This window comes from Pelophylax lessonae (genome assembly GCF_965119305.1).
Source record: "Pelophylax lessonae genome assembly, chromosome: 5".
Taxonomy (NCBI): Eukaryota; Metazoa; Chordata; class Amphibia; order Anura; family Ranidae; genus Pelophylax; species Pelophylax lessonae.
The window spans coordinates 111218900-111239467 of record NC_138772.1 but is presented as its reverse complement, the minus strand read 5'-3'; the positions used below and the strand labels follow the sequence as shown (position 1 = coordinate 111239467).

Here is a 20568-nt window from a genome sequence, read left to right as displayed (position 1 = left end):
AGGTTTTTAAAAAAAAAAAAAATCTGATCACTTTTATTGCTGTCACAAGCGATGTAAACATCCCTTGTGACAGCAACATGCAGTGACAGGTACTCTTTATGGAAGGATTGAGGGTCTAAAACACCCTAGACCCCTCCACTACACTTTCATGTATGAAAACGCCAAAAACTGCATTTTTGCATACAGTCATTTTTTAAATCTGTCGCCTTTTGCAGCAGAGTAACCCAGAAGGGACGTCATCGGAGACCCGATCTAAGCCGCTTCCGGCTTAGATCGGGACTCCATCCAGCCGGCGGACGCGCCGGCTGGGTGCTCGGGTCTCCCGGTGGGACAGGAGACCCAGGCAAAGTCACGGGAGGCGGCGGGAGGGTAACGCTCACCCGGGTAACGATCGAGCGGCTCCCGAGCCGCATCGGTCGTTACTGATGGAAAGCCGACCGTCGGCTCTAAACCACGGTACTGGGATGGTGCCTCTAGCTAGAGGCATCATCCTGGTATAACCCCGCAAAGTCTGCCGATGTAAATATACGTTACTTTGCAGTAAGTGGTTAAAGAAGCCTTTTTAAACCAGGGTGCCGTGGCACCCTGGTGTGCTTCCTGGGTTCTTCAGGGGTGCCAGAATGGGTTCTTTGGGCTTGCCAAAATGCCTATAAATTGCACACAGATTTTAACTTTGCAGTTTTACAACCCTGGGCACCTTGTAGATCAAGCCACTGGCATCCTGACAACCAATTACATTACTGGTTGATGGGGAGAACGACGGGTGCTTGCATAGCATCCTAGTTTACTCTTCCCCTCTCCATCAGCGCTGGGGTCACATTGGCAAGTAGAGAAAGAGAAGCTGATGGAGAGGAGAAACACTAGAATACTAGTCAGTACCAGTTTGCAATTGTGGAAGAATAAATCACTTCTAATGTTGGATGGCCCATGTGTTTGGATGTTGCTGCTATATGTAAAACTATTAGTTTAGTTTTTTTAGAATTTTAGAATGGGGTGCCTTGAGATTGTGCAGAATTTTAAAAGGGTGCCACAACTGAAAAAAAGATTGAGAAACACTGTGCTGTGTTAAAGGATAAGTTCACTTAAAAATAAATATGAAAAAGGGGAAGGGGATAAAGGAGTAAAGTCCTGTAGCTGAACTCATGAAAATGAAATAACATTTTGAAATGTGGTACAGAGCAGGAACAGATAGACAAAAAAATTGATACAACTAGACAACAAAAAGCCTGATGGTATACCCAGAGAAGTACCTGGCATCCTCTGGGGAACTGGAGGATGCTTCAATCCACAGAACAAAAAAAACATGGTACCAGATGTGCCTGGAGGAGTATAACCCATAAACCTACCAGAATCAACAATTCAGCAATAGAAAAAAAGGGTTATAAAAATAAAAGTATGTGAGGAAGATGCAGCCTATCAGCAAACAAGAGGAAAAAAAAAAATTGGTGTACATCATATAGGTAAAGTTACAAACACTTTAACAGCAGTAAATAGACTAATTGGTACGCCACTTATCACATGCAGAAAAAAGCAGCAACTATTGGCACTTTTCCACTGCAAGCACCGGCTCGGATCTACTCGGCCCTGCTTGCTTTTCCACTGCTGGTACCGCATGGTACGGTGTTGGAACGGTTCGGTACGATTTGGTATGGTTTGGTATGGTTTGGTTTTCCACTAAAGTAGTACTAAAGTTAAGTGGGTGGGATAACAACGATTCTCTGACCAATCAGTGGCTAGTAGTGACTGCATGCAAAGGATTGTGGGATATGGTATCGGGTATGGTACCTCTTGGAACCACAATCGAGGTGGTAATGTTTTAGAGAGTCGTACCGTTCGGTTCCATGCAGTGGAAAAGTGCCATATTAGTCCTCCCCCTCCATAAGAGAGAGAGAGGTGGGGCATGGCTGACTGCTCTCATATAGTACACAGCAGGAGGAGCATGTTGGGTCACCTCTGTGGGGGGGAGAAGGTAGTAAAGGAACAAATCCAGGTATCAGCATGCAGGGGAGAAATAAATGCCAGAAATTATGCAGATGCAGAGGGGAGGCAGATTCAAGATGATAAGAGTTCAGCAAATGCAGCCTTGTGAGTCCAGCCAGGTGGAAGCAGACTCTGGAACCGGAAAGAACCCGTTCTCAATCCTGACCTCACAATCTGGCAGGGAGCAGCATGCCATACTTAATATTTTGGCACTTTAAAGTTTTGGAGGGATCGCCGTTGACACTGGGTATGCACAGTCTAATCTAGATAGATCATCAGCTTTGCATTCTCATGGTGGAGGTCTTCCTTAAGCCTTTCTTCCAAGGGAAGAAGATCCCCGTTTCTGAACTTGAGAATTCTAAGTATAAAAGGGGGTGGCGAATAACTGTAGGAGGGCCAGACTGTGGTGTCATATGATGGACCCTCTCAACAGCAAAGTCCTTGGAGAACTCCGTAGTAGGGAACTAGTGATCTAAATTGCTGCTCAGCAAAAAACGGAACTGTCACAATCTTCAGCCCCCTCAGTGGGGCCCAAGATGCAAAGATTGTTTCTGTATTTAGCGCCTTCAGCCCTGGTCTCAAGATATTCCACTTTAGTAGTGAGTGTGTGGAGGGTTGCAGTATGAGCTCAGAGAGTGCCCCCCCCCCCCCCTCCACACACACTGACCTCACCCTCTCCTCCATGTACAAACTTTGTACAAACTTTTGTTTGATAATCTACTAGCTAGATTAAGGCTCGGTTCACATATATGCGATGCGGGAAGGCTGCGAATTCGCAGCCTTTTCCCGCATCGCACACGCACCCCCGGCAGTTCACACTGCCATATGCGATACGCTGGGGGTGTCAATGTAATCTTAACGACACCCCCAGTTTGATCGCATATCTCAGTGCGATCGTGCATTTCGCACAGGAGCGGATCGCACAAGTGTGAACCACTGTGCGATCCGATCCTGATGCGGCAGCAAAAATGCCTCCTGTGCGTGTTTGCTGCGGGTGCGATGCGAATTTAGCCATACATACTGTATGGCTAAACTCGCACCGCACAGCTGATCGCATGTAATGTCGGAGCAGTGCGCTCCGACATTACATGCGAACCCCGCACACGCAGAAGTGTGAACCGGGGCTTAGGTTTTGTTCAGGCTGTGTTGGTTATTTGCTGCGTAGCTAAGGCCAGAATATTGCAATAGATATGGATTTTTAATGGGTTTACTTGCTGAGATCAGAAAAGGAAACCTGTTGGGTACTTCTAAAAACACAATTTTCTGCAAGCTGTTAAAATGTAAGCATTGTGAAAAAACAAAAAACATAAAATAAAAATATAAATACAATATATCCGAGTATTCACTAGGATGTTAGAACATGTTACAAATCAACTAGAAGGCTCCGTTCATCATTGCAATCAGTGCGATCAGTGCGATTCCCGTTACTTGCAATGGCAGCCAAATTGTGGCACAATTTTGCCGCCTAACGAATCATTGTAAAAACGTGGAAACAGAACACACGATGCCGGTCGCCCAAAAGAAGTTCTTGTACTTTTTTGGGTGACAGGCATCCCGCGATTCTGTTTGCACGATTTTACCACGATTCGTCGAGACGACAATCGTGGCAAAAATCGCGCCGCACGTGGGCTGCCATTGCAAGTCACGAGAATCCATCGGGCGTCCCGCAATTTGCAACGATTCAGGATCGCAGGCAGAATCGTGGCGATTCTGCCCGCGTTTTGATAGGCCAGTATGTGAACAACGCTTTAAACAAAAATAGCGTTTTAAGGTGATGTTGCAAAAACTGTAACCAGGTTCAGCACACAGGAGGGGTAAAGAGATGTGGGGGAGGGGGGGGGTAGCATTCTGCATTTTTATGCACTGCAAAGGCATGTAAATAAAACTCATAAAAAGACAAAAAATAACGAAAAAAAAGAAGAGCAATTCAACCGCAAGTAAACACATTAGGGAAACATTGCAAATGCATGTAAAACGCACACGCAGAAAGACAGTGAATGCAAGGATTGTGGTGTAAAGGAGCCCTAGTGCCACGTTTGGAGCCATGTAGCATTTATTTTTATGAATCTGCACACAGGTTAATTGTCATCTATGGGACAATGCACACAACGGAGTAAAAATCCGTAATAGAGAGTGATGTTTTCAGAGCTGTAAAACAATTGAATATTTTAGGTTTCAGTGCAGTAATTCACCCATAAATGCAAGGATTACATTACAATTTTTACTCAGGATCTTTCTGCGGGCCTCTGCCAGCAAGATTCTGCTTATAAACAAGTAAATGGTCTGAGAAGAAGAGACTAAAGCCTCGTACACACGCAACGATTATCGGCCGACCGATCGGCCGACTTTTGTCCAGTGTTGTTGTGTTGGTTGAAATGTGCTCTAGACTGCACACAAATTTTCTCGGCCAACAACAACCAACTGCAGAAGTGATGTCATGTTCTGGTTTACTTTCCCTGTGTTTTTTCTTCTCTGAGCATGCCCAGTCTTGCTCATCTGATTTTTGTCTGACGAAATCTGCACTGACTGACGGAAAATCGGCCGTTCTGTTGACGGCCAACAAAAATTTTATAGCATGCACACCAGATTTTGTTCGGCCGAAAAGTCGCAGTCGATTGTCGGAAGCATCATACTAACAAGCCGACAATCGGCCGATCGGACGTTGGCCGAAAATTCACGGCCAACTATCGATGAGTGTGTACGAGGCATAGGACTCCATTCACACTGGTACGACTTGTCAAGCGACTTGGTCAGCCTGACAAGTCACGCACCGTCGCGTCCCATAGTGTAGTACAGGACCGGTTCTAATAGGAGCGACACAAGTCGCTCCGACTTAGAAAAAGGGTCCTGTACTACTTTGGGGCGACCTGGAGCGACTTGCATAGACTTACATTTCATGGAGTCCGTGCAAGTCGTGTTGAAGTCGCGGAGCACGCGACTTCACAGGTCGCCCCCTAAGTCGGATTGCCGTAGTGTGAACCAATGCTTAAAGGATAAGTTCACCTTTTGTAACATGTTACACTCATATTCAGAGTGTAACATGTTACAGATGTACCAGCGCCCCACCCCTTCCTCCCCCAATCCCCCTTTTTGACAACGAGTGAGGGATCTTCTACCCCTGCTCGCTGTGGGCTCTGCCCGCATCATTCACAGTGTTCTGTAAATGTGAAAACTACCAAATACTGACAGCCTTTGCACCCATCAGCTTGTAGTTCTCAAACAACTACCAGAGCGCTGTTAAGCTCTCTAGGTAGTTCATAGAGTCTATCAGAGTGGAATTGTCTGCCTACAGCTTACACAGGCAGTCTGCAGGAGCCCTGCATTGCACCCATGATCTGCTGATCATGGTTGCAATGCTTTGCAGGTATAAAGTAAAAAAAAAAAAAAAAAATGCACATTTTTTACCTGCAAAAAAAGATGAGCATTTTTACAAAGATGAACTTATCCTTTAATAAAAAACAAAAACACATACACAGTGCATATTTCTGCACTTCAGTACAATTGTGCACATTACTGTGTAGGATTGTCATCTGATCAATTTCGACAAGTTTTCAGTATAGCAATGGAAGTGCCCTCCTGAAAGTTTGCCCATCTATTTTCTCCCTCATCCTCTTTCCCTTTAACGCCTTTTCCTCTTCTCCTTAACCCATGCCTGGTTCTGTCTACCAACCTCCCCAATAACCCCCTTTCCTTTCTTGCTCCTCTAGTTCTGTTCTTTTCTACAGGACACCTGTATCCCACAAACTCAATCTCAAGACACATTCTGGAATAACCCAGAAAGACACAGACTACTTGGCTGCTAAGGTGTTCCTCAAGCCCATTATCAACCTGTATTACAGCACCTTGTTTGTAACACATTATGGGATTTACTAAAGCGGGAGTGAAAAATAGGGTTCACTTCAGCATAGAAACCAATAAGCTCCCAGGTTTTATTGCAAAAGCTTAATTGAACAAGCTGAGGTTACAAGCTGATTGGGTTCCACGCACAGCTGATTGGGTTCCACGCACAGCTGATTGGGTTCCACGCACAGCTGATTGGGTTCCACGCACAGCTGATTGGGTTCCACGCACAGCTGATTGGGTTCCACGCACAGCTGATTGGGTTCCACGCACAGCTGATTGGGTTCCATGCACAGCTGCACCCACCACATTCTGAGTGCACCAGTTTTAGTAAATCTCCACCTATATATAATTTTGAAATGTAAAATTCCTATACTCTGCTGAAAATTTTTCTTGTTCTGGAATAAAGCTTAAAAAGGTTGTAAACCTCCCCCCCAAAAAAAAAAAAAAAAATGTAAAAAATAAAAACCAAAAATTATAATGAGCTAGTATGCATCGCAAAAATAAGTCGCGCTATAATATGATCAATGGAGATGTAAAGTCCATACAGTCCAAACAAAGTAAAGATGTAATCCAGGACCAGGAACCCCAAAGGGTATATGCTTACCAGATTGAGGTAAGGTAAAGGCAGTTTCTTTAGATAAACTTGTCACCTTGATAGTAGATCCAGGTCCAAAGGTGAAAACGTCATCTGTGACGAAACGTCGTCGGGTCACGGCGTACTGACGTCATCGGATTGCGACCGGAGAGTGCGGGCGAGCGAAGCCGTCCGGCCGGCGGCTGACAAACATTGCTCCTCATTCCTGGTCTTGCTGTAAGTTTTTTCGATTTTATTTGTGAATAAATTTTTTATGGTTTTACGCTATGGGAGCCTCTCTTTTCTTTACGTGGGTGAACACTTACAATACCTCCGCCATTTGAGGAAAACAGCACCCCAGATTAAGGGTCGGGTCCTTGGATGCTTGATCACCATACAGGCTCAACAATATTTGTTTTTGGTAAGAGGCGACCCCTATTGGTATATCTTATTATTGGCTCCGGGTTCACACTGAATTGTGATCTGCACGTTTGTTTTAATCCTTATCCCATTTGGTAAGAGGCGAATCTAGGTATAAAAGGTGGTGGTTCAACACGCAAATCTCACACTTTTGCCTTCCTTTTAACGTTGTCCGGTAAGAGGCGACTTCAGCCATAACACGTTTATTAATTTTGGTGTTTACCTCTATCACCTCTGGTAAGGGGTACCCATCATTTTATTTTTATTTATTTTTTGCATGTTTTTTTATTCACTGTCATCAGTGATCAATTTTATTGGTGGAGGTTCATTCTTTTACACAATTGAATTCATTTTTCACGAACACTGTGGTGTCCAAATAATTTAGTTTGTAAGGTTTTACGCTATTGCGCTTTTACCTTTACTTCCATGATCCTATGACCATTGAGCAAACCGTTCACGTGGACCTGGATCTACTATCAAGGTGACAAGTTTATCTAAAGAAACTGCCTTTACCTTACCTCAATCTGGTAAGCATATACCCTTTGGGGTTCCTGGTCCTGGATTACATCTTTACTTTATGTTTGGACTGTATGGACTTTACATCTCCATTGATCATATTATAGCGCGACTTATTTTTACAATATTCTACAGGGTGTGGTCACACTAGAAGTTGCTGCTGTTCACTGTATTTTTCCTTTAGCGCGGTTAACATTTTTACATTACTAGTATGCATCGCATACTAGCTCATTATGAAATACCTTAAAACAAAGCCCCCACAGAATGGCCAGTTCACCGTTCACATGGCGTCCATGGTCCATCTATACCCGGTCTTCCTTCCAGGTTTGCATGCACGCGGGGCACAGGGCGGCCGTTCCTTCAGAAAGCATGTGTCAGTGACGGCATACAAAGTAAATATCTCCTAAACGATGCAAGTTTAGGAGATATTTACAGTACCTATAGGTAAGCCTATGATAAGGCTTACCTATAGGTACAGGTTACAAAGGAAGCTTTACTTCCTCTTTAAAACCATATATATATATATATATATATATATATATATATTTTTTTTTTTTTTTTATTAGTTTGCAGCGAACCATGCAGGAAAACAAAATAAAAACAGAACAGCTTCACTGAAATGCCGCTGCCCCGAAGTGAAGGAAGAAAGCCCGGTGTAACATGGAGTCAAAGCATACACTCAACTGTGGACTCTCCCGCACCTTTGTGGGCCAAACCCCAAGCACCAAAGCAGTCATTTCACCATGCATATCTCAAAGTGCTAAAAGTGACAACAGGGAAACAAGGACAAGGGGGGGGGGGGGGGGAACATGGACAATGCACATGATGAACACCGGCTGACAACGCCGGGTCCACTAATCATTATTTCCATGGTGTGTCACAAGGTCCATTTTTTTTTTTTTTTTTTTTTTTTTTTTTTTTTAAATCTGTTGAATGGGCAAGCAGTGAGTATGAGAGGGGGATGGGAAAATGAAAGCGTTGCCTAGGAATAGACATTTAAAAGGAACATTTTCTAACTTGCCCACCTGTGAGCCCTGCAGCCTGAGATAGGTGAGATTTCTTAGCATGCGATTATTGCCAACAGCTATAACCACTAGCAACAAATATTGTGTTCTCCCGGCAGGGATGGATGTCCCCCCTCCAACCCCCCACTTGGAGAACACAATAGCTCTGCGAGAGGGATTACGGTACCTCATCAACACCGACTGTGGTTGCAAGAAAGAAAATTGCATAATCTAAGGCCTGCTTAAGCAGGGTACACACTAGTAGAAAATCTGCCGAAAATTCCCGCCCGATGTGAAATCCGATTTTCGGCTAGTATGTACACAACTTTCAGGAGCTGATGCCGACATTTTCAACGAAAAAAAAAAACGGAGGGACAAACACCAAAATTTTTTTCGTCCGTCCAACGACTGATTTTCGTTTAATGTGTATGCAGTACGTCCGTGAAAAATCGGATACGAAAGACCGCGCATGATCTGAAGTTGCTGACAACCCGGAAGTCTAGGGACAAATGTCCCAAAAAAAAAAGAAAAATCGGACGAGAAATTTTGTGACCATTTATGCACTGTCGACTAAAAACGGTAATGAACGCTGAGAAGAGAAAAAAAATCGGAGGATATTTCGTCCGATTTTCGTCAAGTGTGTAAGGCCCTTTAGGGGCCGGTTCACCCTTTTCTGGGTTTCTGCAATTTAATTTTTGCATTTCACTGCATAAAACAACTTAAAAATTTAGGTAGGTATAATAATTCTTATAATGGCCAATTCACAAATATGTGCTGCTGGTTATCACATTGAGTAGGATAGACTGAATTTGTATGTATTAATGGACATTTAGGATACCAACTGAAACGATGGTAAATGCATGAAAAACAACTATAACACAGTTTTGTACATTTTTGACAAAGTTAATAATCCATATTTTTTATGTTTCCCCCTCACACTGAATAAGGCCCCGTTCACAACATTGAAGTCTATGGCGGTCGCCTCCGGGTCGCCCCAAAGAAGCTCCGGACCCTTTTTCTAAGTCGGAGCGACTTGTGTCGCTCCTATTAGAACGGGTCCGCAGCTTCCCTATGGAAGGTGACCTGTGAGGCGACCAGGTCGCCTCACAGGTCGCCTTAGTGTGAACGGGGACTTAGTGTACTTACAAAAAAAAAAAACAAACCTACTCTACAAGTATACAAAACACACAAAAATGCACATAACTGCATGCACTAATGAATGTCAAACACATGTATTTCTGCATATGAATGAGAGCAAGAAAGTGACAGAATATGGCTGCGATTTTCATCCATCATCAAGTGCAACAATCAGCTTATGTATGGGGAAACCTCCTACTAAAAAAATCCAGACACCACTTAGCTTTACAGATGTATGTAAAACAAATGAAGATGCAAAAGGTACTCTTTACATCACCCAAATATCTAAAACTTTACTCATCACATTAATAGGCAAATAGAACCTTAGTGAAAGCGTCAGTATAAAACGGTCATCAGACACATTAAACAAAAGTTTTTGAACACTGAAAATTCTGTGTAAAAAAACATGGAAATATAATGTTTGAACCATTCTAAATTAAAATCTTGTTAGTACATAACCTGCACACTAGGCGACTAAATATCATCAAAAACTTTTAATCAAAGAAATTCAAACCCTTCCAACGAGATCACAGTAGAACCTAATCATTTGTACAGCTAATTATTGCAGATTTCCAGTAAATATGTATGGTTGTTTGAAAGAGGTAGAATATTCTTTGTTTACTCATTTACTTATTTTTTAATCACATCAAAAGCCATCTCGAAAATAGGATATGAATAATTAAGCATAAACCTAATAAACTGCCACCAACAAAGTCTGTTAAACATTATGCTAAAATCCACTACAATTCTCACAATGTGGCCAGGTTTACTGACTAAAGCAATATTTTTAAACACATGCTAGTAAACATGACAACTGACGCTATCAAAATTTAAATATAACACAAATAAAAACCACAGGATATAAAAAAATACAAGAAGCTAGTAAAAGCAACCAACATTTTTTTAATCAAAGACAACGCTATATGAACATGCAGCATAGTACCCAATGTAGCTTTCAGACCATGCAAATCTAAAACAAGTATAAAACACAATAAATACCCCCCAAAAAATGAAAATGATTGCAGCCAAACAATTAGATTTCCTTTTTATGCTTTTTTCACCTGGTGATCTGGTGAGTTAGGCCCCATTCACACCTCAGCGTTTTATAGCTTGAAGAGAAAGTGGTGTGATATATATATATTATATATATACACACACACACACACTCATACATATTATATATATATATATATATATATATATTATATATATATACATACACACAGTAAAACCTTGGATTGCGAGCATAATTCGTTCCGGAAACATGCTTGTAATCCAAAGCACTCTTATATCAAAGCGAATTTTCCCATAAGAAATAATGGAAACTCAGATGATTAGTTCCACAACCAATTATTCTTACGTCTTTCAGTTTATAGTCTACATACAAAGATTATAGCAATGTGATAGGTTGTGTCATCATAAAATGTCCATCCACAAATGGCGCCTCCACAAGGGGATTATAAGCAAAATCCAGCAGGAGCTACAGAGTATAAAAGAGAAGAGAGGCGCCTCTAAGTGTAGCAATATGGTTATATTTAATGAAGGTACAACATTTAGCAACTCATATGGTTGATGATTAAAGAGGCACAACTAAGTATGCAGGCATCCGATGTAAAGCTTTCCACATAGACCATCTTCTGAACCACTGGCTCTCACCACCGATGTCAGTCTGCAATTGTGATTGGGAAGACTACCCTGCAGTAGAGTGATCTGAAAGCGAGACTGAATCGCTCGTGGAGCGCAGCGGGGAAGGGATGATGAAGATGGCAGTGCGGAGGATGGTCTATGTGGACAGCTTTTCCCCTGGATGCCTGCATACTTAGATGTGCCTGTTTTAATCATCAACCATGTCAGTTGCTAAATATTGAACCTTCATTAAATGTAACCATATTGCTACACTTAGAGGCGCCTCTCTTCTCTTTTATACCCAGTTGTGACATTACGCTACTTGTATATCAAGACATCGTTTGTATACCAAGTCAAAATTTAAAAAAAAATATGCTTGTCTTGCAAAGCGCTCTCAAACCAAGGTTTTACTGTTTATATATATATATATATATATATATATATATATATATATATATATATATATATATATGCGCAGGTCAGGGTACATTCTCAACACAGAGGCTGTGCGTCGGGATGAATGAAATCCCCTTATACGCTGGAGTTACATCACCGCACGCCTGGCAATCAAAAAAGCCAACCTGAAGGAGTTGGGGAAAAAAGATGACAGCCCCGGCAGGGGACCTCATAAACGTCAGTTTATTGGAGAAGAGGGGAGTATTTGCAGGGTTTACTTTCACTTCAACAGTGACAGGGGTGCTTACAACAGCCAGTTTTCATTCATTTTGTTCAAACTTTTATCCAAAAAAGGAAAACAAAGTTTCTGTAACTGCAGTGTTAGCTGGAACTAGGCTGTAGTTTGTTAGATATTTAGGTCTATGGCTGATATCAAATGAGGGATTCTACCGCTAGCAGAATTGAATGATACTGCTGGTGTGTCTATGGATTCGCTCCCTCAGTAGCTGAGGTAGTGATGTACTGGCCCCAACGCCGATGAATTTTGAGCGACATTCTCGCTATCTCAACTGCAGAGACCGCAGTTCCACCGGGACAGACAGGCAGCCTCTTGGCAATCCCACTGCTTGCCATTTTTCCCTAGAAGCAAAATCGCCCATCTAACACTCCCCTCTACAAAGGTTGGTGATTTTGTTGCCAAGGGTGGCCACATTTCTTCTTTATAAATACAGTAGAGGAGTAAAGAAGCCACCGCAAAACAGAAGTGTGTTACTGATCAGTTCACCAGGGAAAAATAAAAGAAATAATACTGAAAAAGTAATGCAGCCACCCCCATTCAATGATTGGTAAACTGCAACGCATTACTATTTTTGTTTTTGGGTTTAAATCGCACTGCAAACTGTGATTCTGTAAAAGTATGACAGAAATTAGAAGTATCAATGCACAGAGCAGGACATCATTTCTTCAATTAGGCCACTTGTTTCAAATGATTCCGATAACATAAAGGCATGTAATAGTGGCACATAGAGGATCCTGGAAACACAAGACTTACAGAAACAGGGGGGTCTCGGAGGCCTAATCTTAGTACAAGGAGATCAGTGTTGAAAGCTAACAGAATAGTCTGTTCTAGTACAATGGAGAGACTGTTGCGTTGGATAGAGTTGGCCCGCATAAGCACAGGGGTCAAAAGGACCTGTGTTAACAAATGACCAAGGTGTTTGGTTGAAGAATCAGCCGTTATGTCAGCATCCTGCTGAAGTGTCAATGATCACTAAACAAGGATGAAGTCAGCACAAATCTGACACAAAAGTCAACACCTGTCTTCTAAGATTGCATTCGGAAATGACAGAAGTATTCAGGAAAGAATTGTGCAGACAGACGTATCATTTATAGCCAATAATCCACAAAAACAAGGACATCAATAAAGCAAACAAAAAGCACCTGAAAACAAACTTGTAAAGAATATTTCTATTTCTTCAACATTCAAACTGAACGGAAGGAAAAAACTCATGCAGCAGACAGGACAACATGGGGTCTACATAAAGCAGTGAATGTGACTTTCAATAAAGATTCTCTGCTGCTCAGACATTGGCACATGCAAAATGGAAGACTCACCTGCAGTGAATGCTTGGTGAATGTTGTATTCACTGCTTTATAAATAAGCCCCTAAGTATATATGAGAATATAACGCCTTTTTATAGTTCTGGATAGAACAGAGAAGTTTTTTATTGCAGTTTGTTTCTCCTACTGGGGAAATAGAACCCTTTATTCGGAGTGGTGACCATAATCACAGAAAAAGCAAGAGGAAATCCAACATGTTACAGCTGTCTCCAAAACAAGAGGTGAAGGCAAATCTTTTACAAGGGACACCTGTTCTGGGGGATTCCCCTCACTTTTATAGGCTTCACCCACGTTCCTGATGCATCCTTGGGACAAGTGACGGCAAATTTCCCCACTTATACACAGACAGTAAAAAATAATCTTGCAGGTGAAATGCAGTACAAGTTTAACTCTATCAACAATTGAACAATAAAAAAATGTTACGCTACACATTCACTTTACCAACTTCAGGGAAAAGTACAGCCCGTTGAGCCAGCATATGTCTGAAAGGTGTTCTCCTAGATGTGGCCGGTGTAGAGGAATAGAGAGCACCGCACGCAACAGAAATGGTGCAGAAAATATGGAGGTGCAATATGTGCTGTGTATGTGATAAGACATGTATCATGACAGGTGATCTGCAGTGGACAAGGATGGGTGTGACACTGTGTGTGTGACAAGTATGATGCATACACATACGGTGTGCATATACCCACATGACAGATGAAAGGTTATGCAAGAACCCAAACTTGTGCAGTGACATGCACCCCGCTCTTTCACTATATACTGTATACACTGGATGACATCTGTGCTAGACAGTGCTAGGATAGGGGAGCCATGCTTACAAGGCCACTTGTGTGTTCTTTGCCACAGGTTTCCTTCTGTGCCTAATATGTGATGTGTGTACAATGTGTGAGAGGTGAGGAGTGTGCAATGTGTTGTATGTGTGATAGGTGTGCTGTGTATGACAGGTATGGTTGGTGTGTGTGTGTGTATGACAGGTGAGGTGTGTATGACAGGTGAGGTGTGTGTGTGTGTGTGTGTATATGACAGGTGAGGTGTGTGTGTATGACAGGTGAGGGGAGTGTATGTGTAGGACAGGACAGGTGAAGTGTGTGTGTATGACAGGTGAAGTGTGTGTGTGTGTGTGTGTGTGTGTGTGTGTGTGTGTGTGTGTGTGTGTGACAGGTGAGGTGTGTGTAGGACAGGACAGGTGAAGTGTGTGTGTGTGTGTGTGTGTGTGTGTGTGTGTGTGTGTATGACAGGTGAGGTGAGTGTGTGTGTATGACAGGTGAAGTGTGCGTGTGTGTGTATGACAGGTGAAGTGTGCGTGTGTGTGTGTGTGTATGACAGGTGAAGTGTGCGTGTGTGTGTGTGTATATGACAGGTGAGGTGTGTGTGTATGACAGGTGAGGGGAGTGTATGTGTAGGACAGGACAGGTGAAGTGTGTGTGTATGACAGGTGAAGTGTGTGTGTGTGTGTGTGTGTGTGTGTGTGTGTGTGTGTGTGTGTGTGTGTGTGACAGGTGAGGTGTGTGTAGGACAGGACAGGTGAAGTGTGTGTGTGTGTGTGTGTGTGTGTGTGTGTGTGTGTGTATGACAGGTGAGGTGAGTGTGTGTGTATGACAGGTGAAGTGTGCGTGTGTGTGTATGACAGGTGAAGTGTGCGTGTGTGTGTGTGTGTATGACAGGTGAAGTGTGCGTGTGTGTGTGTGTGTATGACAGGTGAAGTGTGCGTGTGTGTGTGTGTGTATGACAGGTGAAGTGTGTGTGTGTGTGTATGACAGGTGAAGTGTGTGTGTGTGTGTGTGTGTGTGTATGACAGGTGAAGTGTGTGTGTGTGTGTATGACAGGTGAAGTGTGTTTGTGTGTATGACAGGTGAAGTGTGTGTGTGTGTGTGTATATGACAGGTGAGGTGTGGGTGTGTGTGTGTATATGACAGGTGAGGTGTGGGTGTGTGTATGACAGGTGAGGTGCAGGTGTGTGTGTGTGTGTGTGTGTGTGTGTGTGTGTGTGTGTGTATGACAGGTGAGGTGCATGTGTGTGTATGACAGGTGAAGTGTGTCTGGGTGTGTGTATATGACAGGTGAGGTGTGGGTGTGTATATATGACAGGTGAGGTGGGGTGTGTGTATAAAGGACAGGTGTGGGTGGGTGTATAAAGGACAGGTGTGTGTATATATATATGACAGGTGAGGGGGGTGTGTGTGTGTGTGGGGGGGGGTGTATGACAGGGGCAATACTCAGGGTGCAGGGGACAGTATATAGTGGACAGTACACGGGGTGCAGTGGAAGTACACAGTGAACAGTATTTAGGGGTGCAGTGGGCAGTGTACAGTACTCAGAATGCAGTGGGCAGTATACAGTAAGTAGTGTACAATATTTAGGGTGCAGTGGGCAGTATACAATGGGTAGTACACAGAGTGTAGTGGGCAGCATACAGTGGAAAATTCTCAGGGTGCAGTATGCAGTACACAGTGGAAAATACTCAGGGTGCAGTGGGCAGTATACAGTACATAGTGTGCAGTGTACAGTGGAAAATACTCAGGGTGCAGTGGGCAGTATACAGTACATAGTGTGCAGTGTACAGTGGAAAATACTCGGGGTGCAGTGGGCAGTAAACCGTGCAGTACTCGGGTGCAGTGGACAGTATGCAGCGTGTAGTACACGTGGTGCAGTGAGCAGTATAGTTCAGCGTGTAGTATTCAGTACACAAGGTACAGTGGGCAGTATACAGTACTCAGGGTGCAGTATATAGTGGGTAGGATACAGTACTCAGGATGCAGTGGGTAGTATACAGTGTACAGTACTCAGGGTGCAGTATGCAGTGGGTAGTGTACAGTATTCAGGGTGCAGTGGGCAGTATACAATGGGTAGTACACAGAGTGCAGTACTAAGTAGGTAGTGTGGAGTATTCAGTTCACAGGGTACAGTTGGCAGTATACAGTGGTCAGTATTCAGTACACAGGGTAGTAATCGGGGGCAGTATACAGTGTGCAATACTCAGGCTACAGTATGCAGAATACAGCGGGTAGTATACAGTACTCAGGGTGTAGTATGCAGTGGTTAGTATACAGTGTACAGTACTCAGGGTGCAGTGGGCAGTATACAATGGCCAGTATACAGTACTCAGGGGGCAGTGGGCAGTATACAGTACTCAGGGTGCAGAAGGCAGTATACAGCGGGTAGTGTACAGTATTTATGGTACAGTGGGTAGTACTCAGTGTAGAGTATTCAGTACACAGGGTACAATGGGCAGTATTAGGTGGGAAGTCAACAGTGTACAGTACTCAGTGGTGAAGTAGGTAGTATTCAGTACTCAGGGGTGCAGTGGGCAGTACTCAAGGTGCAGCAGGCAGTATTCAGTACTCGGGGAGGCAAGTGGGCAGTTTACAGTGGGCAGTACTCAGGGTGCAGTAGGCAGTATACCATAGTCAGGGTGCCATGGGCAGTATACAGTGCAGTGGGCAGAATACACTACGTAGAACGCAGTACACAGGGGGCAGTGGGCAATACTCAGGGGGCAGTGGGCAGTATGAGTATACAGTACACAGGGTGCAGTGGGCAGTATACATGGTGCAGTGGGCAGTATACAGTACACACGGTGCAGTGGGCAGTACACAGGGTGCAGTGGGCAGTATTCAGTACACCGGGTGCAGTGGGCAGTATACAGTATACAGGGTGCAGTGGGCCGTATTCGGTACACAGGGTGCAGTGGGCAGTATACAGGGTGTAGAGGGCAGTATTCAGTACACAGGGTGCAGTATACAGTACGCAGTGGGCAGTATACAGTACGCAGTGGGCAGTATACAGTACTTAGGGGGCAGTGGGCAGTACTCAGTATACAGGGTGCAGTGGGCAGTATTCAGTACACAGGGTGCAGTGGGCAATATTCAGTACACAGGGTGCAGTGGGCAATATTCAGTACACAGGGTGCAGTGGGCAGCATACAGGGTGCAGTGGGCAGTATTCAGTATACAGGCTGCAGTGGGCAGTATACAGGGTGCAGTGGGCAGTATACAGTACACAGGCTGCAGTGGGCAGTATACAGGGTGCAGTGGGCAGTACACAGGGTGCAGTGGGCAGTACACAGGGTGCAGTGGGCAGTACACAGGGTGCAGTGGGCAGTACACAGGGTGCAGTGGGCAGTATTCAGTACACAGGGTGCAGTGGGCAGTATTCAGTACACAGGGTGCAGTGGGCAGTATTCAGGGTGCAGTGGGCATTATTCAGGGTGCAGTGGGCATTATTCAGTACTTAGGATGCAGTGGGATGTATTCAGTATACAGGGTGCAGTATACAAGGTGCAGTGAGAAGTATTCAGTACTTAGGGGGCAGTGGGCAGTATACAGGGTGCAGTGGGCAGTATACAGGGTGCAGTGGGCAGTATACAGGGTGCAGTGGGCAGTACTCAGTACTTAGGGTGCAGTGGGCAGTATTCATTATACAGGGTGCCGTGGGCAGTATACAGGGTGCCGTGGGCAGCATTCAGTACTTAGGGTGCAGTGGGCAGTATACAGGGTGCAGTATTCAGTACTTAGGGTGCAGTGGGCAGTATTCAGTACTTAGGGTGCAGTGGGCAGTATACAGGGTGCAGTGGGCAGTATTCAGTACTTAGGGTGCAGTGGGCAGTATACAATACTTAGGGTGCAGTGGGCAGTATACAATACTTAGGGTGCAGTGGGCAGTATACAATACTTAGGGTGCAGTGGGCAGTATACAATACTTAGGGTGCAGTGGGCAGTATACAATACTTAGGGTGCAGTGGGCAGTATACAGGGTGCAGTGGGTAGTATTCAGTACTTAGGGTGCAGTGGGCAGTATTCAGTACTTAGGGTGCAGTGGGCAGTATACAGGGTGCAGTGGGCAGTATTCAGTACTTAGGGTGCAGTGGGCAGTATACAGGGTGCAGTATTCAGTACTTAGGGTGCAGTGGGCAGTATACAGGGTGCAGTGGGCAGTATTCAGTACTTAGGGTGCAGTGGGCAGTATACAGGGTGCAGTGGGCAGTATACAATACTTAGGGTGCAGTGGGCAGTATACAGGGTGCAGTGGGCAGTATTCAGTACTTAGGGTGCAGTGAGCAGTATTCAGTACTTAGGGTGCAGTGAGCAGTATTCAGTACTTAGGGTGCAGTGAGCAGTATTCAGTACTTAGGGTGCAGTGAGCAGTATTCAGTACTTAGGGTGCAGTGGGCAGTATACAGTGTGCAGTGGGCAGTATACAGTATACAGGGTACAGTGGGCAGTATACAGTATACAGGGTGCAGTGGGCAGTATTCAGTACTTAGGGTGCAGTGAGCAGTATTCAGTATTTAGGGTGCAGTGGGCAGTATACAGGGTGCAGTGGGCAGTATTCAGTACTTAGGGTGCAGTGAGCAGTATTCAGTACTTAGGGTGCAGTGAGCAGTATTCAGTACTTAGGGTGCAGTGGGCAGTATACAGGGTGCAGTGGGCAGTATTCAGTACTTAGGGTGCAGTGGGCAGTATTCAGTATACAGGGTGCAGTGGGCAGTATACAGGGTGCAGTGGGCAGTATACAGGGTGCAGTGGGCAGTATTCAGTACTTGGGGTGCAGTGGGCAGTACTTGGGGTGCAGTGGGCAGTACTTGGGGTGCAGTGGGCAGTATTCAGTATACAGGGCGCAATGGGCAGTATACAGGGCGCAGTGGGCAGTATACAGGGCGCAGTGGGCAGTATACAGGGCGCAGTGGGCAGTATTCAGTACTTGGGGTGCAGTGGGCAGTACTTGGGGTGCAGTGGGCAGTACTCAGTATACAGGGTGCAGTGGGCAGTACTCAGTATACAGGGTGCAGTGGGCAGTACACAGGGTGCAGTGGGCAGTACACAGGGTGCAGTGGGCAGTACACAGGGTGCAGTGGGCAGTACACAGGGTGCAGTGGGCAGTACACAGGGTGCAGTGGGCAGTACACAGGGCGCAGTGGGCAGTACACAGGGCGCAGTGGGCAGTACACAGGGCGCAGTGGGCAGTATACAGTACTTGGGGTGCAGTGGGCAGTACACAGGGTGCAGTGGGCAGTATTCAGTATACAGGGTGCAGTGGGCAGTATACAGGGTGCAGTGGGCAGTATACAGGGCGCAGTGGGCAGTATACAGGGCGCAGTGGGCAGTATACAGGGCGCAGTGGGCAGTATACAGGGCGCAGTGGGCAGTATACAGGGCGCAGTGGGCAGTATACAGTACTTGGGGTGCAGTGGGCAGTACTTGGGGTGCAGTGGGCAGTATTCAGTATACAGGGCGCAGTGGGCAGTATACAGGGCGCAGTGGGCAGTATACAGGGCGCAGTGGGCAGTATACAGGGCGCAGTGGGCAGTATACAGGGCGCAGTGGGCAGTATTCAGTACTTGGGGTGCAGTGGGCAGTACTTGGGGTGCAGTGGGCAGTATTCAGTATACAGGGTGCAGTTGGCAGTATACGGGGTGCAGTGGGCAGTATTCAGTATACAGGGTGCAGTGGGCAGTACACAGGGTGCAGTGGGCAGTACACAGGGTGCAGTGGGCAGTATTCAGTACTCGGGGTGCAGTATTCAGTACTCAGGGTGCAGTGGGCAGTATACAGGGCGCAGTATTCAGTACTTAGTGTGCAGGGTGCAGTGGGCAGTACACAGGGTGCAGTGGGCAGTACACAGGGTGCAGTGGGCAGTATTCAGTACTTGGGGTGCAGTGGGCAGTATTCAGTACTTGGGGTGCAGTGGGCAGTATTCAGTACTCAGGGTGCAGTGGGCAGTATACAATACACAGGGTGCAGTATGTAGCCCCCCTTCCCCCAGCACACTTACTTCTTGCGGGCTCCATCTTTGCGGGGGCGGCCCCGGGGTCTTTTGTCGGCGGCGGCCGGCGGGCTGGCTGGGGCCGGGGGCCCGGGCTGCTCACAGGCGGACTCTAGGCTCTTGTCCTCGGATGACATCCTAGGGAAGGTGGGGGCCGCATGGATCGTCCCCGGGCTCAGGCCGGTGCATCGTTCGGGTGACAGTGGGGGGCGGGGAGGGACGGAGTGGCGGAGGCGGAGGAGGCCAGGCTCACCCCCCGGGGACAATAACAACAACAACAAAGGAGGAGGAGAAGGGTGAAGCGCCCCTCCCGGGGCCTCTCCTCACACCGTACACCGCGGCCTCACCAGGCTCTCACTCTCTGAGGCTGTCCGGTCAGCGCCAATCCCGAGCCGAGTCACTGGATGTGCGACAAGCTGCGTGTGACTCACTTCCCCCTCCCTGCGGGCTCCCGTTCTGCCTCCGCGCATGCGCGCACCCGGGAGGGGGAGGGAGGGCGCGCGACTAGTGACGCCATTACCCCATCAACCCGCCCCTCACACTGACAGCAGAAGGTGGGAGGCTTCGGCGAGCCGGAAAACCCGGAGAGCCGGATAAATGGACGTCACGGGATCGGGGGAAGCCGGAGGAGAGGAATCTCCTCTGTGGATTGCGAAATACGTCACGTAGAGCCGAGCCGTCCCATCC

At 45.8% G+C, this 20568-nt stretch overlaps 1 protein-coding gene across 8 annotated transcripts in view; it reads right to left on the bottom strand.

Moving 5' to 3' along the window:
- KMT2C (lysine methyltransferase 2C) overlaps positions 1-20346 on the bottom strand; it is a 448529-nt gene extending 428183 nt beyond the window's left edge. For all 8 annotated transcript variants that reach the window (XM_082258361.1, XM_082258363.1, XM_082258369.1 and 5 more), the window contains exon 1: positions 19891-20346. In XM_082258361.1, coding sequence (XP_082114487.1) covers positions 19891-20018 — 128 coding nt within the window. In that variant the 5' untranslated portion in view covers positions 20019-20346. The remainder of the gene's footprint in view (positions 1-19890) is intronic.
- Positions 20347-20568: the final 222 nt, after the last annotated feature.